The 26,758-nt window shown below is 39.8% G+C and overlaps 2 protein-coding genes and 1 long non-coding RNA gene across 6 annotated transcripts in view; 2 read left to right on the top strand and 1 right to left on the bottom strand.

Annotated features, from left to right (window-relative positions):
- The window catches only part of LOC127508148 (nuclear factor 7, ovary-like), an 85,495-nt gene that overhangs the window by 37,758 nt on the left and 20,979 nt on the right, over positions 1–26,758 (top strand). Inside the window, exon 8 of one of the 3 annotated variants that reach the window (XM_051885836.1) lies at positions 8,067–8,620. The exons of the other annotated variants lie outside the window; for them this stretch is intronic. Within the exon in view, the coding sequence (XP_051741796.1) occupies positions 8,067–8,566 (500 nt within the window). The 3' untranslated portion in view covers positions 8,567–8,620. Of the gene's footprint in view, positions 1–8,066; positions 8,621–26,758 lie in introns of those variants that run through there. 3 annotated transcript variants of the gene reach the window in all.
- On the bottom strand, positions 13,426–18,029 carry LOC127508252 (uncharacterized). 2 transcript variants are annotated; one of them, XR_007928750.1, is made up of 5 exons: positions 17,908–18,029; positions 15,533–17,488; positions 15,377–15,436; positions 13,831–13,890; positions 13,426–13,608 (listed from the first exon to the last, which is right to left on the bottom strand). It is a non-coding gene; the product is annotated as an uncharacterized LOC127508252 (long non-coding RNA). The 2 variants fall into 2 exon arrangements; XR_007928749.1 differs by having other exon boundaries at positions 13,426–13,890.
- On the top strand, positions 17,953–23,880 carry LOC127508150 (E3 ubiquitin-protein ligase TRIM35-like). The gene is made up of 6 exons (XM_051885840.1): positions 17,953–18,435; positions 20,724–20,819; positions 21,070–21,300; positions 21,378–21,400; positions 21,482–21,600; positions 22,125–23,880. Exons 1-6 carry the CDS (start codon positions 18,040–18,042, stop codon positions 22,613–22,615), a joined length of 1,356 nt encoding a protein of 451 aa, XP_051741800.1. The 5' UTR covers positions 17,953–18,039; the 3' UTR covers positions 22,616–23,880.

Raw genomic sequence — 26,758 nt, 5'->3', positions numbered from 1 at the left:
TACATGAAAACACCCTCAGACTGCTGTGGTCTGAAAATATTGTCTCTGCCATTGTTGTGGCTTTTCATGATGTCGTGATCCATGATGTTTTCATGATGTTTCATGATGTTTCATGATCCATATGGATAAAGGAAGTGAAAATTCTGGGAATCTCAAAACTGGTGCAGAAGACAGCTTGTCTTTGAGAAAATCCATGACTGCCTGCCATTCACTCGACCACAAGGGAACATCAGTCCTGGTAAATGTGTGGCTCAGCGTGGCAGTCTATAATAGCTGGTCAGTCCTGTCTGACTTTTTTGCATTACTTGGGGTTTTGAAATCACTCACTGCCGTCACTTTTTCCTAATTTGGCAGGATCCCAATTGGGGTTTGCTCCTGCAGAAGCTTAATAGAGAGCCTGCAGATTCCAGCCTGGTAACGTACATCCTTCAGGTCAGCACGGTGCTGTTTAAATGGCACACAACTTATAGATGAGTCCCACAAGGACTGTGTTATCAGCCTCTGGAATGAGGCAGGCACACGACATGATCCGCAAAAGGTAGAACCGGAAATTGAAATAACCCAGAGTGGGAAATGAAAGCAGTCTTAGCTTTCAACAATTGTGCTAATATTAATGCACAAGTAGTAGTTTTTTGAACTTTGTGTTTTCATTAAACTGGAATTGATGATACCTGCAGGTACCTTGAGTCAAACTAAGCAACTGACTCAAAACCTCAATGGCTTCATTACATCATGACAGTCGACAGTAATACACATGGCAGAGGCCACAGAGAGAACAGCATTGAGTCTTGAATTTCAAATGAGCTTATTTGGTTGCGACAAGTTCATACATGTAAAACTTAAGTAATCATGTTCAACTAATGTGGTTTCATTATGTTTACATGCAACCAAATAATTCATTAGTAATCGTTTTACGGCTCAATCAGACTGAAAAGCCTTTGTGTAAACACCTTAATCGATCTGACTGAGCTCGATCCCAGTGGAATTTCGATTGGATCAGAAGGAGTGGTTTATTCCTGTTCTAATCCAAATAATAAGACGTAAACACATGATTGGATTGAAAACCAGAAGTGGAAAGTACTGTGCATGGGCAATGACGCAGAAATGACGAATGACACGTGAAACGAGCTGTTGTAGATGTTGAATGAAGTGTCGTGAATGACTGTCGTGTCTTTCTGAAGTTCTTCTACCGCTCATCGTCCAAATCCGATTATTTGTGTATCCGATTGGAATCTGATATAAAATTATTGACATCCACACTGTGTATCGCATCTGTTCAGATCTGATTTGTGTGTCCATGGTGCTTTTTCGCTTTCCGGAATATCTGCATTGGTTTCTATGGCAATGACGTTGCGTTGGTAGGTGTACGCCTAAAACAACAACAAGAACCGCAACATGGAGGGGTTTCCAATAGAGATATTGACTTATTTACATCATGACAATGATGCGATTTGACTAGGATTCCAAACCACATATGAATGTAGTTCGAAATGGATTTCTAAAAATCGCATTTCATGTGATTTTTGTCCAAATCTGATCAGATTTCAATCAGATAAGCACAAAAATCGGATTTGGACTGACAGTCTGAACGAGGCTTAATACTTCTAAAATTCACTCTGGTGATGTCTTCTCTATTTTAGAAACATTTTAGACAGCTATACAGAGTGGGGTCATTCTTCTGGGTCACAGCAATGAATCACATAGGCCTATTTCTTTTTAAAATCTTTTTTCTTCTATGAAACAATTTCATTTTACAAAAATGTATTCAAAACTTCTCAACTGCTAATGTTTTTCAACATTGTACAAAAACTATCATGCCACAAAACTCCAGTTCCAGCACATCCTAAAGACGCTCTGGACTGAGATCTGGAGACTATAGAGCTCATTTGAGTTTAGTGAACTCATTGTCACGTTCAAGAAACCAGTTTGAGATGATGGTACACTGTGGCCATAAAGAGATGGACATGGTCAGCAACAATACTCAGGTCGGCTGTGGTGTTTAAATGATGCTCAATTGACCGTATGCACGGTTACTTCCTGGTTTTCATTAAGCCAGTTTGGGTATTTCCGGTGAACTGTTAGCTGTCATTCTGTATTCGCTGTACATCGACACGAAACCTTTTTTAATGTTGTATTCATATTTTAATGTAGTTATTACATTTACCAAATTTGCCAATAAACCTGTTTTATTGATTTCAATAAAGATGAAGCTAATGAAAACGTTGGTATAATAAACATGGTGTCTCATGGTGTCTAAATTTTTTCAGCACTTTAAATGATATTTTTAATGTGATGACCAAAAATATTTGTTCATCCTTCTGAGACTGTCCCCATTTTTAAAACTGGACATTTCAAGACGTAGGAAATCCAACATTTGATAGAAAACACTCTCATTTAAAAATAAAGAGCACATTAATTACCACTTTAACCAGTAGATGGCAGCAGAGGAGCATTTATTGGCTCATATTAAACATCTCCTGTAATATTTTTTTTCCACGTTTCACTTTTGAATAAATATTAAACATTATAAAATCAATAGGTTTAAAAATAAATGTTGTCAAGGTGAAGTATGAAGTACTCACAAAACCTCATAAAACTTTTCTTGTGCATGAATTACACAGAAAGGCAGCGCTGTATGGAGTTAATATTGTGTCATAATTAAACAAACAAATCCAGCATTTTGCAAACAAACACGATCTGCTTTGCGAAGGAAAACTCGACTCGCAAACAAACAGAAAGTGATGAGCAAATACAAAGGTCAGTTTGAGCGAAAACGCAGATGAGTAACAAATATATGTATTGTGTTTTACAAATATAAATAAATGAGCCTACATCATATTTCACAAATAAATACAAACCATCCTACAATTGGTATGTAACCTTTGAACAAACACCATACAAACACACACCTGTCTGTTATGATTGTAAGACACTTACCTTTTTATGAGATCTCTCGGCTTGATTTTCTCACAAATGCAGTTGAGCAACTTCCTCTTCCAAAACAGCAGATGGCGCTCTGCTATGGGTCAATTTACGCTAGTATCCCGAGAGAAGCCCAGAAACATGTTCACCTCTCATTTTCATGAACTGTAAACTCCTTATAAACTTATTTTCCATATGTGATTATTTTGTTTTATATATAACTATATATGTCTTGAAATGTGTTTTGATGCATGTTTCTATCCTTTATTTCCCTTATTCTGTAGTATTTTATTTGTATGTTCTTGTAAAGCACTTTGAGATGCAACTTTTAAAGGCGCTATAAAATAAAGTTTTTTATTATTATTATTATTATTATTATAAACGCATGTTTCGGGGCTTTTCTCAGGAGACTAGCGTATATTGACCCATAGCAAAGCGCCATCTGCTGTTTTGGAAGAGGAAGTTGCTCAACTGCATTTGTGAGAAAATCAAGCCGAGAGGAGAAAAGAATGAGTTGTGAAGAATGTGGACGAAAAAACTTTCTAAAGATTCGCGTCTTTGTTCTCTTCATTTTAGCCCTGATGACTTTGAGGCTTTTAGTAGACCACAGCTGAAAGAGCTTACAGTTGCTGATGGATATAAGTGTATGCTTTAACCAAACGCCGCACCTGTTGTGGAGCCTGTCATGGGCAGCCTACACATCTGGATTGAGACAGACGGCCTCAGAGCTCACTTGTGTGCTGTGATGCACGAGATATCTGTGATCGCATAAAACAGCAGCATCTTCTCAGCATGTTTAACTGTGTGTAATGCATTCAGGTGATCAGACGATTTTTACACACCATACAACAGTAGTTCGAATAGCCACAGAGACATTGCACGTCTTCGATGTTTTCATCCTCACTAATTTTGCGCTCTGGCTGAATTGAAAAGGCTGATCGGGTATTAAGACCTGTATGCGTTCTAGATTACCATTGCACCAAAACATACAGATGAAAAATAATCAAAGGCATCAGGGCTAAAGTGGAGAGAACGTTACACCTGGTCACTTCATGCGTTTTCTCTGATCGGATAGCTATCTGATTTATAAAAACGATTGCATTTACACTTGGCCACATTAATGTGTCTCCGCAAAATATAGCCTATCCGATCTTCGATTCCCGCGTTATATGCAGATTTAATGGAGTTCACGTCACCGAAAGCAGCAAATATGAACGGCATTTTATTGATCATAAGCTAATTTCAAAATCAAGACCGCAATCGGAGACAACACTGGTAAGATCATTTAGTCTCATTACTTTTAATGAAGATGATTGTGTTTTGAGCGTCTGCGACTTACTTTCAGTTTGACTTGCGGCAATTTACGCGTTGTGTTGCTGAATAGAAAATCAGCTGCTCATCTGCGGTGATGCATGTTGCAGTAGCACTGTCATATCTGGCTATTACATTATTTAACCTTTAACACGCTCTCACACGTTTAGTTTTTATTTTTTTGTATTTTTGGGAGGAGTTAATTTTACACACTTGGTTTCAACAACCAGATGCTTTTAGACTTGTTCAGTTTTGACTGGAATGTGTCCCAGACCATCTCCTGAAGTGGTTTGAGTGATCGGATTTATATCCGTCTCGAATGCGTTTCGGGGGGCATTTAGACCTGGTGTTTTCACGATCGGATAGCTATCCAATCAGAGAAAACTCATGAAGTGACCAAGTGTAAACAGGCCCAAAGACGCGGATCTTTAGGAAGTTCGAAATTCGTCCACATTTTGCACAACTTCCCATTCTTTTCTTCTCTTCTTATCGCTAGTAAAGCAGTAAACACTTACATCGCTTCTCTTGTGGCTCCCTTTAAAAATGGTCAGACTAGGGGCCATTCGGATCTCCACTGGCAAGTCATTCCAGAGGCGAGGACCAATTACCGAGAAGGCACGGTCACCTCTAGGCTTAAGTCTGGAATGTGGGATTAAAAGAAGGTTCTGGTCACCAGATCTTAGGCTTCTCAAGGGTATGTACTGATGCAGCAATTCAGATAGATAGCCGGGTGCTCGATTGTGTAAAGATTTAAAAACAAATAAAAAGACTTTAAAATATGAATATGATTTGAAATATGATTTAAAATATTGAACAGGCAACCAATGAAGGGCCTTTAAAAGCAGAGTGGCGTGATCCCTTTTTTTCTTTTTTAAAAGAAATCTAGAGGTATCATTTTGGACCAGTTGAAGACGGGCAAGTTAGGCTTTAGAAATGCCACAGTATAATGAGTTACAGTAATCGAGACGTGACATAATAAAAGCGTGCACTGCCATCTCCAGAGTCTTATCAGTGAGGAAATGTTTAATTTTTGCAAGTATACAGAGCTGATGAAAACTGGACCCAATCACAGTGGGAATTTGTTTATCGCATTTTAATGAGTCATCTAAAATAACACCCAGATTCTGTACCTGTGTAGACCTAAAAGCCGATAGGGATCCCAGGTCAAAATTAAATGCTTTCATATTTTCTGAAGGGCCAAAAACAATTACTTCAGTTTTCTCCTCATTTAAGGATAAAAAATTTTGAGATAACCAGGATTTAACCTCCTCTAGACAGAATAAAAGAGCAGTCATGGCCAGTGGATCATTTTTCCTAAAAGGTAAATAGATTTGAGTATCATCGGCATAAAAGTGAAATGACACTCCATGTTTTCTAAAAATAGATCCCAGAGGTAAAATATATAATGAAAAATAGGGAGGGGGCCAAAATAGGGCCTTGCGGAAGGCCACAGGGGAGAGAAGCAGTGGAAGATAAAAATTCTCCTAGCCTAACCACATACTTTAGAACTGTACCAGAGAGACCCACCCAAGATTTCAGTCTATTGATTAATACAGAATGGTTAATAGTGTTGAAAGCAGCTGATAAATCTAAGAGAACGAGGACCACAGAGTCACCCATATCAGTGGCTAAAAAGATGTCGTTGGAAATCAATGGTAAAACAGAGATAGGGCGATAATTTTTTAACACTGACAGATCGAGTGAAGGCTTCTTGAGGAGAGGTGTGACAGTAGCCACTTTCAGATGAGCAGGAACCACCCCAGTTGAAAGACATTCATTTATAAAGGACACTAGACCTGGTCCAACCGAATCAACATTTTGCTTTAAAAACTTAGGGTGGATAACATCATATGAAGAAAAGGATGGTTTCAACTTGGCAATAGTGTCTGTGAGTGACTGAAGTGAGACGAGTTCAAAGACGTCCCAAGATACAGACAACTGCGGGGGGAGAGGCAGCTCAATAGGGGGAATATGAGTTACCAGTCCTAGTTTAACTACTTTTTCCTTAAAAAACCTCGAGAAGAGCAACAGAGGCAACAGACATAGTATTGGCCGGGGGATTAACAACAGAATTGATAACCGAAAACAAGACTTTAGGTCTTGACTGATTATGCAGTATTAAATGTGAAAAATAGGTTGCCTTAGCAGCTTTGGCGGCTCTCTGATAAGCTCTTTAAACAACTGTAGTGAAATGTGTAGATTGTCCTTTTTCCACTTACGCTTGGCCTTTCTACAATCTTGCCTTAGCAGCCGAGTCTCAGCAGTATGCCATAATTCAGATTTAGGTTTGTGCTTAAGAGGCTTTAAAGGAACAGTCTCATTCAATACATCGAGCCAGGTGCTATTTATCAGACTCAGATGTTCGTCCGCATCCAGGTCCGCTAACGGGGAGTCCAGAAATAGATGAGAGCAGGACTTAGTAAAGCACTGACTAAAATTTTCACTGAACTGAGGAGAATAAAGCCGGGTCATAGATGACGCTTTAGTAGAGACATGAAGAAGACTGGGAAGAGACATGGAAAATAAAATGGGCCTGTGGTCAGAGAGCATATAATCAGAAACTGTATTATCAGAAATATCGACCCCGTATGAAAGAACAAGGTCCAAAGTATGACCTTGGATATGAGTGGGATCTTTAACCCACTGTATCAGGTTAAAAGTGAATTGCTGTAGAAAGTCCTTAACTGAATGTGGAGGACGGTAGATCACCCCTAAGCAGACAGGACCGTTCCAGTCAAGATGGAGAAGTTGGGCTTCGAAGCCGGTGTAAATATCCACAGGGACGGTGCAACATTGCGCACAATGAGAGTTTTTCATCACAGTCACTAACCCACCCCCTCGTCCATTTTGGCGAGGGGAGTTAAAAAATGTACAGTTAACCGGAACCAGTTCAGAAAAAGGGGTAAGATCGCCATCCTTAATCCATGATTCAGTGATGAACATAAAATCCAAATTGTACGAAGAGAAAAAGTCATTCAGCAGAAAAGTCTCGTTCACCGCTGAACAAGCGTTGATTAAAACCATACTGGGTGGACAACTCTGGAGGAGAGTGACACTCTGCGCAGCGGCCGCAGCATACCAGGAGCTGCTCCAGCTCTTCGGAGAAGATGGCCGGTCCGAGGAAGGCCAGCCCAAGGGACGGAGGGCGGGAACAGGAGAAAAAAAAGGTCGAAGCCAACGGTGAGCCTGATCCAGGAGACGCCAGACCACGGAGTCGCCATAGAGCGGCTCGCGAAAGGGGCTTGGGATACAGCCCACATGCAGACGGGCTTTCAACTTGATCGTACGACCTCCCCGAGACCCGCGTTTCCTCCTGCGCTTCCTCCATGGGTTGCTTAGAATACACTCCGGAATGTCCGTTGTAACACTCCCATACGGTTTGTTAAAGACACACTCCACATCTGACTTGTAAAAGTTAAAAAATGTTGATCTTATATCTAAGAGAGACTGGCGATCATAAACCACAAGGGCACCACAGTTTGAGAAGCAAACTAACAGCCAAACTAGCAGACAGAGGAGCAACCGACGGCATGCCGACACAGGCGCCATCTTGGTCAAATAGTATTCACCCTCATGTCGTTCCACACCTGTAAGACCTAAAGTTAAAGGTGCTTCATGACACAAACTGATAGATAGATAGATAGATAGATAGATAGATAGATAGATGAAAATGAGTGTGAAACTAATAACAGCACTGACAGTGATCAGAGGAACATGTCTGATGTGTTTGATCAACAGGACGAGTGTCATAATTCATAATAATCTGTGTTGGTTCACTCTTGATCATTATGTGAACATCAGAATAAAAGCATCTGTTGATTGTGTCTCATCAGCTCCTGTCATTCTGGATCCAAACACTGCGAATCCACGTCTCGTCCTGTCTGATGATCTGACCAGTGTGAGATTCAACGGGAACAAACGACCTCTTCCTGATAATCCAGAGAGATTTGACCATTATGAGTGTGTTCTGGGTTCAGAGGGGTTTAACTCAGGAACACACTGCTGGGATGTGGAGGTTAAAGAGAGTAAATACTGGATTCTTGGAGTAACTACAGCATCAAACCAGAGGAAGGGACAGGATTTCTTCAACACTGATGTCTGGAGTGTGGAGTATGATGTAGAAGGACTGGATGAACCATGTGGTTTTCGTGTTAAACGTAAGCTTGATCGTGTGAGAGTGAATCTGGACTATGACAGAGGAACGGTGTTATTCTATGATCCTGTAGCTAACACACATCTACACACATTCACAACCACCTTCACTGACACACTCTTTCCATTCTTCAGTTGTTATGATGGATCTCTGAGGATCTTAGCGGTCAATAGTCAGTAAACGTTACTCCTGTAGATCTGGATCTTCCTGCTTTCATCATGTTTAATCCAGATCACACGAGTAAGAGTGCTGTTGATCTGAATATCAGATCAGAAAACAAGTACATTTATTCATCTTTAAAAATTAAGACACATGGTTAAAATAAATCATGTTAATCAGATCTAACCAATGAGAAACAATGATGTGTAATGAATCCCCACCCATAACACCCTAGTAACTGCCTAGCAACCACACAGAACACCCTAGCAACCGTGTAGCAACGCCCTTGAAAACACCCTATCAACTATATAGCGATGTGTGTGTTTGTGTGTCTGAGAGACAGCATGGACTCAAAACCTTCACACTTAAGTCGTTCAGACTTTAAAACCACTTCAAACTACTTTCAGACTAGACTTTCTCAAGCCAACATGAAATTTCCTCTACAAGCTTTTTCATCGACTTACATTATATCATATTTTTCTACAAACCCGATTCCAAAAAAAGTTGGGACACTGTACAAATTGTGAATAAAAAAGGAATGCAATGATGTGGAAGTTTCAAATTTCAATATTTTATTCAGAAAACAACATAGATGACATATCAAATGTTTAAACTGAGAAAATGTATAATTTTAAGGGAAAAATAAGTTGATTTTAAATTTCATGGCATCAACGCATCTCAAAAAAGTTGGGACAAGGCCATGTTTACCACTGTGTGGCATCCCCTCTTCTTTTTATAACAGTCTGCAAACGTCTGGGGACTGAGGAGACAAGTTGCTCAAGTTTAGGAATAGGAATGTTGTCCCATTCTTGTCTAATACAGGCTTCTAGTTGCTCAACTGTCTTAGGTCTTCTTTGTCGCATCTTCCTCTTTATGATGCGCCAAATGTTTTCTATGGGTGAAAGATCTGGACTGCAGGCTGGCCATTTCAGTACCCGGATCCTTCTTCTACGCAGCCATGATGTTGTAATTGATGCAGTATGTGGTCTGGCATTGTCATGTTGGAAAATGCAAGGTCTTCCCTGAAAGAGACGACGTCTGGATGGGAGCATATGTTGTTCTAGAACTTGGATATACCTTTCAGCATTGATGGTGCCTTTCCAGATGTGTAAGCTGCCCATGCCACACGCACTCATGCAACCCCATACCATCAGAGATGCAGGCTTCTGAACTGAGCACTGATAACAATTTGGGTTGTCCTTGTCCTCTTTAGTCCGGATGACATGGCGTCCCAGTTTTCCAAAAAGAACTTCAAATTTTGATTCGTCTGACCACAGAACAGTTTTCCACTTTGCCACAGTCCATTTTAAATGAGCCTTGGCCCAGAGAAAACGCCTGCGCTTCTGGATCATGTTTAGATATGGCTTCTTTTTTGACCTATAGAGTTTTAGCCGGCAACGGCGAATGGCACGGTGGATTGTGTTTACCGACAATGTTTTCTGGAAGTATTCCTGAGCCCATGTTGTGATTTCCATTACAGTAGCATTCCTGTATGTGATGCAGTGCCGTCTAAGGGCCCGAAGATCACGGGCATCCAGTATGGTTTTCCGGCCTTGACCCTTACGCACAGAGATTGTTCCAGATTCTCTGAATCTTTGGATGATATTACGGAGTGTAGATGATGATAACTTCAAACTCTTTGCAATTTCTCTCTGAGAAACTCCTTTCTGATATTGCTTCACTATTTTTCGCCGCAGCATTGGGGGAATTGGTGATCCTCTGCCCATCTTGACTTCTGAGAGACACTGCCACTCTGAGAGGCTCTTTTTATACCCAATCATGTTGCCAATTGACCTAATAAGTTGCAAATTGGTCCTCCAGCTGTTCCTTATATGTACATTTAACTTTTCCGGCCTCTTATTGCTATCTGTCCCATCTTTATTGGAATGTGTAGCTCTCATGAAATCCAAAATGAGCCAATATTTGGCATGACATTTCAAAATGTCTCACTTTCAACATTTGATATGTTAAATATATTCTATTGTGAATAAAATATAAGTTTATGAGATTTGTAAATTATTGCATTCCTTTTTTATTCACAATTTGTACAGTGTCCCAACTTTTTTGGAATCGGGTTTGTAGTATTGCACACTGAAAGAGTTCATTCAACACATTTTCAGTGTTTGCTGTTGATGAATAATTGTTTATTTCAGTTCTAGAGGTGAAATGATCGTTTGTTGATTGAAGTAAATGGATGTAAAAGGTTCTTGCTGATCCACAACAATGTTGAATGAAATATAAACACTTAATCTGATCACGTATTAAATCATTAAATCAAGTATTTCTAGTTTTCAATAATATATCCCCACATTTTGGCCTATGAATATGAATATTAAATATGTATGAATATTAAAATTGTGGCATTAATGTTTTGATTCTATTGTATTCAATTGTCATATCAATACATCTTTTCATTTGCATTAATTAAATGCAGTTTACTATCTATCTACTTAATATGAAAAAAAAACACTTCGCTCTGTTCGTGACTTCTGCTGCAAACTCGTTTCTTCGGATTACATCATGTTAAACAAGACTACACTTTAAAACCTTAACATGAATAAATTAAAAATTGCTCTGTGCATAATGAGCTGGTGGGTTTATGGTGTGTTGTGGACCGGCTGTGGTGGGCCGCTCTGTGCCAGAAAGTCCAGGACAAACTTTTTAGCCCCAGTCCAGCCCTGCCCTCAGTTACTGGAGTAGTTTTTGTGGTTTAATGTATCATTCTGTGTCAACTCAACCAGGAGCCCCAGGTAAAAACAGTAATAAATAATAATAAATTAAAAACTGGAGCAATGTTGTCCAGAACGATGTGAGAGACTGATAAAGTCATACAGAAATGATTACTTCAAGTTATTGCTGCAACTGAATCATATATTTATCATCCATGGCTTTTCCATTTTAGCTTTATTTTTGCTAAATAAATAATGTCATATGTCATGTGTTGTTGTTCATCTGAGGTTTTATTTTCCCAATTGTAAGACCTGCCTAGGACCAGATGATTTTTTATTTTATCCTGACAAAGAAAACCATGGATTCCAAAGATCCTGAATCTGGTCATACAGCTGTAGCAGTAGTCATTCCACTGGTGGATATTAAAATAGGTAAAAGAACATCTCGGTATTGGCCGACGCTGATCACGTGATCAGCACGACGCATGCGTGTGATGCTGACGCAGGAGCTGGCCAATAATGAGTCGCCGTTCTGATGTAGAACCTGGAAGAGCTGGACGTAAACAACGTATGAGAATGACACAGAAGAGAAGAGATTGTTGAATAAAGTCGTTATTTTTGTTTTGTTTTTGCGCACAAAAAGTATTCTCGTCTCTTCATAACATTAAGGTTGAACCACTGCAGTCACATGACTGTTTTAACGATGTCTTTAGTACCTTTCTGGACCTTGAAAGTGTTGATTATATTGCTGTCTATGGACGAGTCATAAACCTCTCGGATTTCATCAAAAATATCTTAATTTGTGTTCTAAAGATGAACGAAGGTCTTACAGGTGTGGAACGACATGAGAGTGAGGAATTAATGACAGAAATTACATTTTTGGGTGAACTAACCCTAGATTTGAATTCCTATGTATACTACCAGTGAATACACAAAAACACACATACTCAGAATTAGGAACATATCTGTTTTCTTTATAAATCAATATTTTCAAACAATGTAAGTTTATAATACTTATTTACATAATACTATAGTATGTAAAGCAATGTGGAAAAAGTCACTGTCAATCCTAACAGTTATATGTACTAAATAAAAATGAGTTCATTGCACCCAAATAGTATTAAAAGTTATGTGAACTCAATAACTGAAACAGAACTCAAACTGAATGAGTTATAGCAGATTTCTAGTTCTCAGCATTAGTGGATAATAATTGATAATATTTGTGCCTCCAGGAGCTGTACTCTTCCAGAGTGAGGTAAAATCATCAGACTCCTCTCACCCCAGCCACAACCTGGTCTTTCCTTTTAGAAACCATATCAAATTCACCTGGATCTGCTGCTGGAGACTCTCCTGACACTACAACTGAAGCATCAAATCACACCAATGTGCTGTTTAAATATCAATATCCTCAATAAACTTTAAGATCAGAGTTACATTTATGTTTACTGCACTTGTAGAAGCTTTTAGTTAATCTGGAGATGAAATATATGTGCCTACACTTAATGAATAACATATTATGGAATTAATTTACAACAGCAACTTACAATTACAACTGACATCAGGAGTGTCCTTGCTTTAAAGAATACAATGAATATATTTGTCAGGTCATTGTGAAGTTTGTCTGGATGGATCGGAGTCGATTATAATGACATTTAGAGGAACAAATGACTCATGAAGAACATTATCTTACACTGAACTACAAGTTAAATGAATTAACACTAATCCACAAAAGTGTCCTTCTGTTCTTTTGCATTAACAGTGTGAACAGAGTTTCTTACCAGGAAGTGTTTCAGGCCCCGTCGCCATTTTCACTGTATCTGAATACAGACTGCAACAAACCCATGAAACTCCCTCCAAAACAGCAAATACCAATGAACATTTCAAAACTGTCTCAATATATATGTGTGTAATGATTTATAATATCTATAAATCAACACATCTAAATTAAAACAAGTTGTTGCCAAAAATAAAGACTCACTAGGAGTTGAGCTGCTCTTCAGAGTTTGCTCGGATTTTCTTCCACTTTTGGTTCTGCATTCTCCTTCTTGTTATAATATCTTCACATCACCTGCAGAAGAGGAACCAAATACCCTTGTCTGTTCTTTTTCCTACATGAACTGGAGCTGAACACACTAAACATACACATGAGAAACACTCGTACTGCACACAAACACCAGACAGAAACAGACACACCTCATAAGAGAGTTTGTTCAACAAACTTTATTCATTTCACGAGTCCACGCTTACAAATGATTAGATAGAATAAAAAGTGTGCGTATTTGATGTGCTGTCCGGGGAATGTCGTCCGAACCCAGTGTACTCCTCCGTATCTTTGGTTAAGATAGTAACCAGGCAAGTGTGAGGAGGCGGGGTGGTGGAGGGATGCAGAAAAAACTGTCGAGAAACATAGGTGAGTCGGCTACGTATTTATAGGCCTTCTCTTATGCTGATTGGGTAGATCATTTGAATATGCTCCTCCTGAACTTTGTTAAGAAGAGAAACTGGACATGACTGAAGTCAAGGGGATTAAACTATGAACAGTTATTGACGAAGCATTTACAGACTGACTGATAGTTTAATGGTGTAAAGCTGTCAGTAGAAATGAACGTGTCGTACCTCTGAATAATGATCCAGCAGTCACACTGACTTCAGTTTCTGATGCTGTGTCAGCTGGATCTGTGGATCACGTCTGTTAGTTCACTTCAACACATCATGACACATACAAACATCATCATCATCATCATCATCACAGAAATGATGAATATGTGCTGGACCCTGTGTGAACTTCCACTTCCACTACCACCCACTGCAACGGTGTCCGAAGATAAGAGGTCAGTGCGGACCCTCGCCCCGGAAGAGGAGCCCCCAGTGAGTCTGACCAGGGGTGTGAGCCCACGACATCAGTGGCCAAGGGTATACTAGTGGAAATTGAGACAGAGGACTGGCTGATGGACTTCAGCACGGAGGTATCATCTCCCACCCTATCCCACCCCATTTCATGTTCTTCATTGCTGTTCCTAGACCGCACCATGGACTGTTTGGACAATGAATGATCAGTTTCCTCTGAACTTTCACTGTTGTGTCTAGACAGCACTATGGACTACGCATTACCTTTATTCTCCTCGGATCACCATCTGCCTCCGTCACCACCCTGCTCAGCCAGTCCTCCAGCCCTGCCTCTGCTGGAAGTTTGCAGCCCTTCACCATCTTCTGGGATGCCTAGCTGTGTCACTGAGCCTCAGGTTGAGCTAATTCCATCAGCGCCTGAACGAGTTGATCCTGTGGCTCTACCTCCGACCTCTGATCACCTCGCTCCGTCTCAGCCCGTCGACCTGTTGGCTCCACCAGAAACCCTCATCCCACCGGCTCCACCTTGGTCAGTCGTCACTCCACCTTCGCCACGGACTTGCAATTCTTCCGCTACGCTCCGTTCCTCCACCCCTTTCTGCTGCAGCAGACTCCTCTTTCCCTTCAGGTTTGCCTCGGTCCTCCATCACACTGGCATCACCTCAGTCCTCGGGCACTCTGGCTTCTCCTCAGATGCTCATCGCCGCAGCATCGCCCAAGCCTCCTGTGCCAGCGATGTCGCTCTTCTCTATCAGCCCTGGGATCCATTGGCTCCGCCTCCATTGGTCATCCAGTTGACATCAGCCTCCACACCACCTTATCTCCTCCCTCCCTTTGTCTCCACCGTTGACTGTCATCACTGTGCTCTTGGTCTGTGCCATCGGACATCTACCACCATCACCGCCGGGGTCTCATCGTCGTCCATCTGTCACCATTCTTCTGCCATCACTATCCCTTCGCCATCTCCATGTCTGTTTCACAAGTCTGTCATCTGTTATCATTTTATTTCAGTCTCAAGGTGTTGATAGCTGCCATCCACAAAAAATAAATCTATTTGATGCTTTATTCATTCATAGATATTCATGTTAATGAGGTTCAGCACACTTGCATTTCTAAGTTTGCATAAACATTGAAATGTGGAATATCTGTGTATTGACGACATCTAAAACATACAATGATTCATGAACGAAAACATTCAAAAGCACAAATATTGATAAATCCTTTGAGGTTTCAACACTGAATTGATGAATTATCAGGATCAAACCAGTGAAGTGAGAGACTGATGATGTGTGACAGTGATCATGTGATCATGAACCTTGTGTAGGAGCTGCTGCTGTAGTTTGGCTTGATTTCTTCTCAGAGTTTGAGCTGCTGACTGGAATCAGTGTTGTTGAATCAGAAGATGAATGTTCATATGTTCATCTGTAGGACATTAACATCATATTTTACAGTAGTAATAGTTGTTTCTCACCTGAATACTTGACAGTGTATCTGACTGAGGTCTGGAGTTGATTTCTGAGAGTAAGCTGACATCTCCACTCTCTGTTGTCATCTTCATTCAGGAGTGTTGTAGTCAGAGTGATGATACAGTGATCTGATGAGAATAATATCTGATTCCATGATTCCAAGCATACACCTGTATCCATTTAATAGGCTTATTACTGTAATCATTATAGAAGACAGGACCTCCAATATTCACACCACAAAGGTAAATAGATATACCCATAATTATACAACACTTAAAAAAAAAAAAAAACTTAGCTCAAAGAAATACATATTACTTTTCATATTATCGAAATATCATCAATATACATTGTAATACTATCATATGAACATCACAATTGGAATACATAATCATGAAAAACGTACAAATAGAGAAATATACACCCACATGATTATAATAAATTTTATGATTATGTATTCATACTGAAATACATAATTACAAACATGATTTTGAAGCAAAAGATCCAGTGTGTGTAAATTTACCAAAACAATGAAAATTTACAAAAAACAATTGAGAATCAGTTCTTCGTTCATACCTAAAGGATGTAAACACTTTAGATCAAAAATCCATTTGCACTCTCTCTGTAAAAGTTTCCGCTCTATATTACCACCTCTACGCGACGATGTAATGTGCTCAATTACCACAAAATCTAGATCCGAAACTTAATGCAACATATCATTAAAATGACGGGCAACTGGAGATTTCTGGTCACTTCTTCTGATCGCACTCATATGTTCAATGATACGTGTCCTAACTTTTCTGTTCATCTTGCCTATATATTGTTTCTCGCATGGACTAGTCAACAGATATATTACATTAGTAGAAGCACATGTCACAAATTGTTTAATCTTATACGTATGATTCGTTACACTACTCCGAAAAGAAAAACATCATCTACGAATGTTCCTACATGCCGCACACCTAAGGCAAGGAAAAAACCCAATGTCCTTATCTATACGTATCTGAGAATTAGCCTTAATGAAAGTATTAGATTTGACCAAAAAATCTCTAATATTTCTGGCTCTATAATGTGAAAAAAGTGGCGGATCCGCAAAAAGACATTCCCCCACTGGATCGCTCGTAAGTATGTACCAATGTATAGAATATTCTTAATCGCTTCACTATGCGCAGAAAAAGTGGTAGTACAGACTACGGAATGAGGCTTCTTTTGTTTAATCGATGTGTTAGACTCTTCTCGTACTCTCTTCAAAGCAACATCTAACCATATTTCCGGGTAACCTCTAAGGATAAAACGCTTGTACATTATCACCACTTGTTGTTCAAAATCTGATTCAACATTACAGATACGTTTTAATCGAAGAAATTGAGTATAAGGAAGTCCTTTTTTTAAAAAAGGTGGATGAGCACTCGCAGCATGAAGAATACTATTTTTATCCGTTGGTTTAGAATATAGAGAAGTAAATAAAGTCCCTGATTTCAATTGGATCCTGGTATCAAGAAAAATGGTATTCAGTAAAACGAAATGCCGGACTGAATCCACGGGGAACCGTTCCTACTGAGCACTGGACCTCCAGAGTCTCCCTGTATTGACAAACATTCAGCATTTATATCTTACAGACATAATGGTAAAAATATGCTGGCCATGCATTTTTTCCTTAACATTAATGGAAATAACAGTAGAAAACCATCAACTGAAGTAACATGTTTAGACAGAAAAAAAGAGAAGATATGAGCAGAAACACAATAACTACAACTGACTTCCAGCCACAGCCTTAGATTAAATCTAAGGAAATGCAAAATAGCAGGAGCCGAATGACCCTGTAGGCCAAGACTGAAGTTAAGCAGGGTTGAGTCTGGTCAGGACTGGATAGGAGACTCCTGGAAGACTAGGCTGCTGCTGGAAGAGGTGTTAGTGAGGCCAGCAGGGGGCGCTGCTCATCCTGTGCTCTGAGTGAATAGATCCTGAAAGATGTGTGCACAATGTGTATATAAGCCACTTTTATGCTGGATTTTGCGGGCAGGAGGGGATAAAACATGAATGTCGATCACTTGATTAATCACATAATTATGTAATTAACTTCAACACTGCTTCGGTGGCCATATACACGACACCATTTTCCAGTAAAAAGTGTTAATTTAACACTGTTGCTGTGAAGTGCAATAAATAAAACACAAAAAGAAAGGACCTTGAGTGTTTTTATGATCAATATTTGTGTTCTTGTGTTCTTTTTGGTCAAATGTTTTCTAGCATTATACTTGAGAGTGTCAATGCTATTTAATTTTGAATGCATTTTGTTAATATTAACCCTGAAGACATCCTGATAGTGACCTGTTTGAAAACACCCATGTGATCATAAACTTCACCCTCTTACAACACTTACCAGGAAGAGACTGACTCATTTCCCCTTCCTGTCGAACTCGAGTCTCAACAAAAGCACGTAGATATTCATTTTTGAAATCGTCGTTCAGAAAGTGAAAGTAAAGTTTATATCGCTGGAGCTCAAACAGTGAAAATGGCTTCAGCAGCTGAAGATGATTATATTTGTCCTGTATGTCATGAAATCTTCAAGGATCCTGTTATTTTATCATGTAGTCACAGTTTCTGTAAAGAGTGTCTTCAACAGTTCTGGAGAATCAAGAAAACTCAGGAGTGTGCTGTCTGCAGGAAAAGATCCTTAAGAGAGGAACCTCCAGTTAATCTTGCATTAAAAAACTTGTGTGAGTCGTTCCTGAAGGAGAGAAATAAGAGGCGTTCATCAGGATCTGAGGAGATCTGCAGTTTACACAGTGAGAAACTCAAACTCTTCTGTCTGGAGGACAAACAGCCTGTGTGTTTAGTGTGCAGAGATTCAAAACAACACGACAATCATAAATTCAGACCCATCAGTGAAGTGGTTTCATCATATAAGGTAAGACAAATGACTCGTTTCACATGTAAAGGATATCACATTAGGGGCTTTCCCACCAGAGGAATAGTTCCTGTAACTATTGGTGGAAGTACCTGCTTTTTGGCGTGTTTGCTCCACACCCAGATAGCAAAATTGCTGTGGCCCAGATCTGGCGCACACATTAGACACTTTCATCTGGCCCAATTTTGGCATGGAATGATGGCACTTCAGCGGCCCGCTCCAAACTAATAAAGCATGTGGGCCATATTTGGTTTACACCCAGATTAGTCATTGTTGATTGTGCCACATTTTTGCCAAAGATGGCCCACATTTGGTTTGTGATATTTGGACCATTTTTATTATTTATCATATGAGCCACTTTAGGCTCACATTCAGATTACACATTGCCGTAAGTGCCAAATAAAAAGGCCCACATGTGATTTAAAATATTTGGGCCATATTTGCCATGTTACATGAGGGCCACTTAAGGCTCACATACATTTTGTCCGGGCCATAAGAAGGCCTGCAGTGACACATTATTGCCTGAAGTGGCCCACATCCGTTTGCTATCTGGGCAGGAACTGGGAATGATTTCAGTTCTAGGAACACCTTTTGAGGGACTAAATTAGCTTCTACTTCAGAGTAGTGTCTAACCCAGCTCAATATGAACTACCAGTGTCGTAAGTGTATGTTGATTGGCCGAACGCATGCCATACGAAACACTGACACCCAATGTTTTTAAAAGCCATGTAAACACACAGTTTACATATACTTACACAAACTCCAGGAACATGGAAAACAGCGATAGGTAGTATTTACTGGTCATCACCGGTTCCCCTTCGGTTGAAATCACATTCCGTCACCACCTTCTGCCCCTCAAGCGATGTTCCTGCTTCCTAAAAAAGTAACTAATTGTGTTACTTGTTATGGAATGTAATGTGTTACATAATCACAACTTCAGAAGTGGGGATTTATAGCACGTGAAGGCAGCATTACTCCTGATTTCTCTCAACATGGGGGCAGGAGAGCTGTCAGTCAATACCTAGGAAACAAAGTAACTTGTGTTATTTATTTGAAAAAGTAACTTTAAAAAAAAAAAAAAAAAATTAAAAAGTAACATTTTTGTTGCAAATGTAAAAGTAATGCATTACTTTACTAGTTACATGAGTTACAGAAGATTACATAAGTCACGTTATTTGTAATGCGTTACCCCCAACACTGCATATGACCTACACTGCTGTGAAAAAGTATTTCCTTATTTCTTTTGTTTGTGTGTCTCATATTAAATAGTTTTAGATGTTCATATAAAATGATCCAACACCTATCACCCATGCAATCACCAATGCAATAACTGCAATAACTGCAGCTGAACACTTGTGATAACTGGAGATCAGTCTTTCACAGCGCTGTGGTGGATTTTAACCCACTTCTCTTTGCAGAACTGCTTTAGTTCAGCCATATTGGAGGGTTTTAAAGCATTAACTGCCTGTTTAAGGTCCTGCCACATCATCTCAATTGGGTTCAAGTCAGGACTTTGAGGAGGACACTCCAAAACTTTAACTGTGCTTTTTTGAGCCTTTCAGAGGTGGATTTACTCCTGTGCTTTGAATCATTGTCTTGATGTTTGAGTTTCAACTTACAGACTGAAGATCGGAGATCCTCCTTTTTTACGATTTTCTGAAAAGCAGGAAGTAGAAAAATGCAGTTCCTTCAATGTTGTTCTTGGCTCTTCTGTGACTTCTTGGATGAGTCTCTTCTGGCAAGGTTTGATACTGTGCTGAGTGTTTTCCATTTGGAGATAATGGCTCTCACTGCAGTTCTTTGAGTCCAAGAGCCTTTGAAATGTCTGTGAAGATTGATGTATTTCAATCACCTTCATTATTTCTGGTGTTACTTTCCCCTTTATCATAGTGTGTTACTGTTTAAAACCTTTTAACCAACTTTGTTGAAAAAGTCCTATTTAACTGTTGATTTGATTGAACAGGGCTGCAGTGATCAGGACTGGTTGTTTAGTTCAACTGAACCACATTATAAACACAGTTCCATAGATTTTTGTTACTATATGGGGACAACTTTACTTCAATAAATAACATTGTCATTTACAAACTGTATTTTGTGTTCACTCAGGCTGCCTTTGTTTTATAGTAGATTTTAATTTCTGAATTAATTTAGTATGAAATGTTCACAAAAACATCAGGATAGGGCAATTACTTTTCTACAGCATTATATGATATATCATATCACTGTATTGTCTTCTCTTCTTCTCTTCACTGTAATCTGGTGTTTTATGTATTTTTGTTCAATTCTAGGAGGAGCTCAATACAGCACTGAAGTCCTTACAGAAGAAACTTCAACACAATGAAGAAAAGAAAGAAGAGTTTGAGGAAACAGTTCAAGACATCATGGTGAGGAAACAGAATCAGAGTCATTTTCATTACAGCTGTAGGATCACTATATATAGTTATGATCTGATATATTTAATATAATGGATTCCTGTTTATTATTTCTGTAAATGATGAGCATGATCCATGTAAATGATCCATGTGCTTCTGGATCCATTATATGTCAGTATCTGAGTTTATCTCTGGTATTAATGATGTGAAGTGTTGATGTGTGTCGATTGAGATGATTGAAGTGAATGTGATTTGATTTCAGTCTCAAGCTGAGCACACAGAGCGTCAGATTAAAAAAGAATTTAAGAAGCTTCGTCAGTTTCTCAGAGATGAAGAAGCAGCTACAATCACTGCACTGAGGGAGGAAGAGGAGCAGAAGAAGCAGATGATGAAGGAGAAGCTGGAGGAGATGAACAGACACATCTCAGCTCTTTCACACACAATCAAAGACATGGAGGAGATGATGAAAGCCAATGACATCTGCTTTCTGAAGGTCTGATTTCAGATCATTGGTTGATCATTGGTTCATTGATTGAGTTCTTGATGATAAATGGTGTGTTTGTTCTGCAGGAGTTTCCAGTCTCAATGGAAAGGTGAGTGATCTGCTCCTGTCTCTGGTCTCTCTGGTTCTGATCCAAAGCCACTGCAGTTCTGACTCCTGAATGTTCTTCCAGAGTCCAGAGCTCACAGCCGGATCCACAGATGGCTTCTGGAGCTTTGATTCATGTGCCACGTTACTTGGGCAACCTGCCGTTCAGAGTCTGGAAGAAGATGCAGGACATCGTCCAAAACAGTGAGTCTGACTGCAGAAGATCTGAGCTGGAAATGATGGATAGATGCTTCACGACACAAACTGAAGCTTGTTTGGAGGAGTTACAATTAGAAAACTTAGTCTCAGATTATTATTATTAATAAATTAATAACTCAAAACAACAGACGGTCAGAATAAACTATTTTACACCAACACACAGACTATAAAAGGCAATAAAATGAAGATGTTCAGATGCTGCTGAAGATCAGACACACACTTACAGTTTTTCATCTACAGCATAAATCATTGATTTATTGTTATTTTAACTTTTCCAAAGTATCAGTTTCTTTTGATGGACACAAATGTCTGAATCAAAAATGTAATGTTTGTAGTTGATGATAAAATGAGTGTGAAACTAATAACAGCACTGACAGTGATCAGAGGAACATGACAGATGTGTTTGATCAACAGGACGAGTGTCATAATTCATAATAATCTGTGTTGGTTCACTCTTGATCATTATATGAACATCAGAATAAAAGCATCTGTTGATTGTGTCTCATCAGCTCCTGTCATTCTGGATCCAAACACGGCTCATCCATGGCTCATCCTGTCTGATGATCTGACCAGTGTGACAAACACCGGGATCGATCAACCTGTTCCTGATAATCCAGAGAGAATTGACCATTATCCCTGTGTTCTGGGTTCAGAGGGGTTTAACTCAGGAACACACTGCTGGGATGTGGAGGTTAAAGAGAATCCATGGTGGTGTCTTGGAGTAACTGCAGCATCAAACCAGAGGAAGGGATTGGCTTTCTATGACACTGATTATATCTGGAGTGTGCAGCATGATGATGATCCATGGTCTTCAAGACCTGTTGATCAGGATATTGATCGCGTGAGAGTGTGTCTGGACTATGATGGAGGAACGGTATCATTCTCTGATCCTGTAACTAACACACATCTAGACACATTCACAACCACCTTCACTGACACACTCTTTCCATTCTTTAGTTGTTGTGAATCTCTGAGGATCTTAGCGGTCAATAGTCAGTAAATGTTACTCCTGTAGGTCTGGATCTTCCTGCTTTCATCATGTTTAATCCAGACCACACGAGTAAGAGTGCTGTTGATCTGAATATCAGTACGGTGGCTGTGATTGGGCCGTGATGATCACATGACTGATATCCAGCACTACAGCAACACCCACACTCTCATATTGCTTTAATACAACAGATCAATAAACAAGAAGTTTTCATTTATATTCCACTTCACACAATTAGATCAAATGGAGACACATGGCAGAGGCCACAGAGAGAACAGCATTGAGTCTTGTATTTCAAATGAGCTTATGTTGCGACAAGTTCATACGTGTAAATCTTAAGTAATCAGGTTCAACTAATGTGGTTTCATTATGTTTACATGCAACCAAATAATTCATTAGTAATCGTTTTAAGGCTCAATCACACTGAAAAGCCTTTGTGTAAACACCTTAATCGATCTGACTGAGCTCGATCCCAGTGGAATTTTGATTGGATTGGAAGGAGTGGTTTATTCCTGTTCTAATCCAAATGATAGGACATAAACACATGATCGGATTGAAAACCAGAAGTAGAAAATACTGTGCATGTGCAATGACATAGAAATGGTGTAATGATGGATGACACGTGAAACGAGCTGTTGTTGAATGAAGTGTCGTGAATGACTGTCATGTAATTCTGAAGTTCTCCTACCACTCATCGTCTGTAAAGTGAAGGAGGACAAGTTAATAATGAATGAACATTAGAAGGTATGTTGAAAGATACCGTACAACTTACCGAAATATATCATGTCTCATGTAATCGATCAATCAGTGTTTCGACGGGAAAGAGGCCAATTAAACAGTAGGAGGACAATATGTGTAAGATAAATCTTGTCAGCCTGACTTTTCATCCTCTGTTTCTCCCTGTTTTCTCTCTCCTGTTCTTTAAGGCTGCAAGGGTGCGAGGGGAGAAGAGTTGTTTTTGTTTCATCACACATCTGTTGTAATGTACACTCTATGTATGTATGTATGAGTGTGTTTCTTGGAAAGCAGCCTAGAAAGGGTCCCTGTTTCTTTGTCTAGGAGAAAGGGCCCTAAAGCCTGCTCCGGGATGAATGGTGCCTTCAGCCGGAAGTTGACCATATTTAGACTTGTTTTTCTGTATGTATCAAGTTCTATATCATGATCCGATATGAGTAATGTATCTCTCATTGGTTAAATCCATGTTACTCAGCTTGTATTCCATCTATATAATCTCAAGACAAAGACAATAAAGACAAGACTTTTATACTCTCCCTCAACGCTGAGTGATTGTTCATTCAATTGCTAATTGAGAGGACTGAGATGAGGCACGCCTCGGGACGCTAATTACTGTGTTAACACTTGGGGGCTCGTCCGGGATTTCTCCAGACAGGTAAGAAATAAATGCTTAAGTGCATCTTACTGTCTGCTGATAAATTGATCATTACATTTTTGCCATATTTGGCCATATTGCCATATCTGGTAAAGTGGATTACCTCATATTTAATAAATGTGGGAAGAATAGAAAGAGGACTGATCATCCTCTCATTTTGGTGTTTTCCTCATGATTTTTGAGCACGGGAAGAAGGAATAGATGATTATATGTGTGGAGAGATTTTTTTTCTTCTTGTCTTCCTATTTCTTAAGATATTCTCAGTTCTTTTCACAGTTGAATGGATTTCTAATGATTTGAGAGAATTGGAATTGTGAAGTCCTTGCAAAGCATTAAAACAAACTGTGTAATGACAATTCTTAAAATTGCCTACAAAACTGATCTGGACAGTATAGACGAAACAGTAGAGCTATAAATAAGCATATTATTGTAACTGAAGTTCACTTTGATTCAGTGACGTTTTAAAGCAGATCCTGTTCTGTCCCTGCTGTGTTAGATCAAGGGCACTGCTGATCTTAAAAGCATTTGTATATCAAATTAATGGTGAATCATGAGTTAGATATCAACTGAGCCAAAGTCAGATCAAAATTCTGTTGGTTAGATGTATGACAATGAGGGATAGTGCAGAAATGTGCACTTTTTAGATAATTTGGCTGAATAGATTTTGATGAGATTTTGATTTATTTACTGGCTCAGATAGGTTTACCATACTTTAAATGAAATAAATGCCAAGAAAACTGATACTGTATCTCAGAGGTGCTGGACTTGGAGAAACAACAATGCATCAAGCTGCCCTGAGAGGCAGAGAGAGACACAACTGCATCCTCCAGACCTCCACTGCTCTCATCAGATCCTCATCACAGGCTGACACAATGCACTGGATGAGGAGAAAGACATGTGAAACTGAAAGTAAAGACTCTCTCAGAAGTTCCAGCTCTACAGTAATCTCAGAACTGCCAGATGAATCTGAGAAAAGTAACACATTCAACTGACTTGTCACGAATGCCAGTTCCCTCGATCAGCCACCGGAGGTCTCACTCCCTCAAGTATTAACTGGACTACAAATCCCAAGCGCCCACATACCTGGCCTGATTACTGCGCACCTGTTTCACATCAGCCAGCTATTTAAGCCACACACACACACACTCACACTCACTCACACACACTCACACTCACACACACACACACACTCACACTCACACTCACACTCACTCTCACTCTCACTCGCACGCACGCACGCACGCACGCACGCACGCACACTCACACACACACACACACACACACACACACACACACTCACTCACTCTCACACTCACTCATTCTCACACTCACACTCACTCACTCACTCATGAAGTATTGTTTGCCCTGCAACAATTTCTGAGCATTTATTTCCTGTTTTCTGTCTGCCCATGTATCGACCTAGTTTGGATTACTAACCTTGGATTGTTTGCCGCCTGCCTGTTACCCTGTTGTTTGCCTGGACTGCTTCTTTGATTGTTTGCTGCCTGCCCCGATCTCTTGCCCGGTTATGACGACGATTATTGGACTGTCTCTGACACTGTTGTTTACATTGGTGATTCGACCCACGCCTGCCTGTACTGTGAGCTTGCTGTTTGTTAATAAACCGCTTATGGATCTCATAAGCGTCACATGACTGATGATTAAGCAAGACTTTCTGTCTCTTCTCTCATGTACAGGTACTGCGTATTCAATGAGCACTACAGAGACTGCCTCAAATTTTGATTCGCAACATCAGTGTGTAACTTGGTTATTCACTGATCTCATAGCAGTTCTTTATATTTTGATAAACTAATAACACTCTGCTTTCTTTTGATAGGCACCAGTCTAACCTTATAAAACGAAGCAATAAGTGTTTGATCTGATTCATAAATCATCTAAAATTTGGACTGGACTTAGTACTTTTGAGGTATTGAGGTCTTATTGGTAAGAATTATTTCATTTATAATTATAAAATATTCTCACAGTGAGACTTGGTAACCACAGGTAAATCCATACATGGCTACTCACTACCACTGTCAAATGATATTACATTATAATATGTTACATAGGCCTATAAACACAAGTGAAAACTTGTGACAAGTGACAAGTGAAAACTATACTGTCACGAACTCCGTAGCTCCCTCCTCTGGCCATCAGAGGGAGCCCTCACCTGAGTACTAACATTCATACACTACATTTCCCATCAGCCTTCACCCCGGACTAATTACCTGCCAGCTGTAGCTCATTCACTGGACTATATAAGGACTCACGTTTCCCACAGTCAATCGCAAAGTCTTGTATTGCCGTGGTGTACAATTCTGAGCGTTATTATTCTGTCTGACTGATTACCCGTTGCTGATTCTGTTGTTTATCGTTTACAAACCTCTGCTGCCTGTCCCTGACCTGTGCTTTGTATCCTGATCAGTGAGTGTTATCTGCCAGCCCTGACTATTGCCTGTTATCTGTCTACGATTCTGCCTGCCCTATATCATACCTGTTTGCTCCTGATCTACCCTGCCTGTACGACTACGCTCTTGTTCAAAAAGCATGCAAATGGATCCCAGCCGATGTGACGATTCATTACAGAAGACTTCGCCAACACAAGATCCAGCTGCTTTCTCTCACCTGTGTGCAACCATGTCAGCTCAAGCCAGCCAACTCGCTGCCCATCAGCACCAACTCAACCGTCTCACCTCGCTTACTGAAGAACTGGTGAAAGCACTGCAGGGGCTTCAAACATCTGTGCCTCCAACGCAACCACCACT

Source organism: Ctenopharyngodon idella, chromosome 3 (assembly GCF_019924925.1).
Source record: "Ctenopharyngodon idella isolate HZGC_01 chromosome 3, HZGC01, whole genome shotgun sequence".
Taxonomy (NCBI): Eukaryota; Metazoa; Chordata; class Actinopteri; order Cypriniformes; family Xenocyprididae; genus Ctenopharyngodon; species Ctenopharyngodon idella.
Note: the sequence above shows the minus strand (reverse complement) of the source record. Positions and strands in the feature narration are given on the sequence as shown.

What these genes read in the sequence shown, in the direction of transcription:
- LOC127508150 (XM_051885840.1), top strand. Translation starts at nt 18,040, where the DNA reads ATGGCTTCAGCAGCTGAAGATGATTATATTTGTCCTGTATGTCATGAA. An exon ending in ATGACATCTGCTTTCTGAAG is followed by an intron (nt 21,301 to 21,377) that starts GTCTGATTTCAG and finishes TTTGTTCTGCAG; the next exon opens with GAGTTTCCAGTCTCAATGGA. An exon ending in GCAGGACATCGTCCAAAACA is followed by an intron (nt 21,601 to 22,124) that starts GTGAGTCTGACT and finishes GTGTCTCATCAG; the next exon opens with CTCCTGTCATTCTGGATCCA.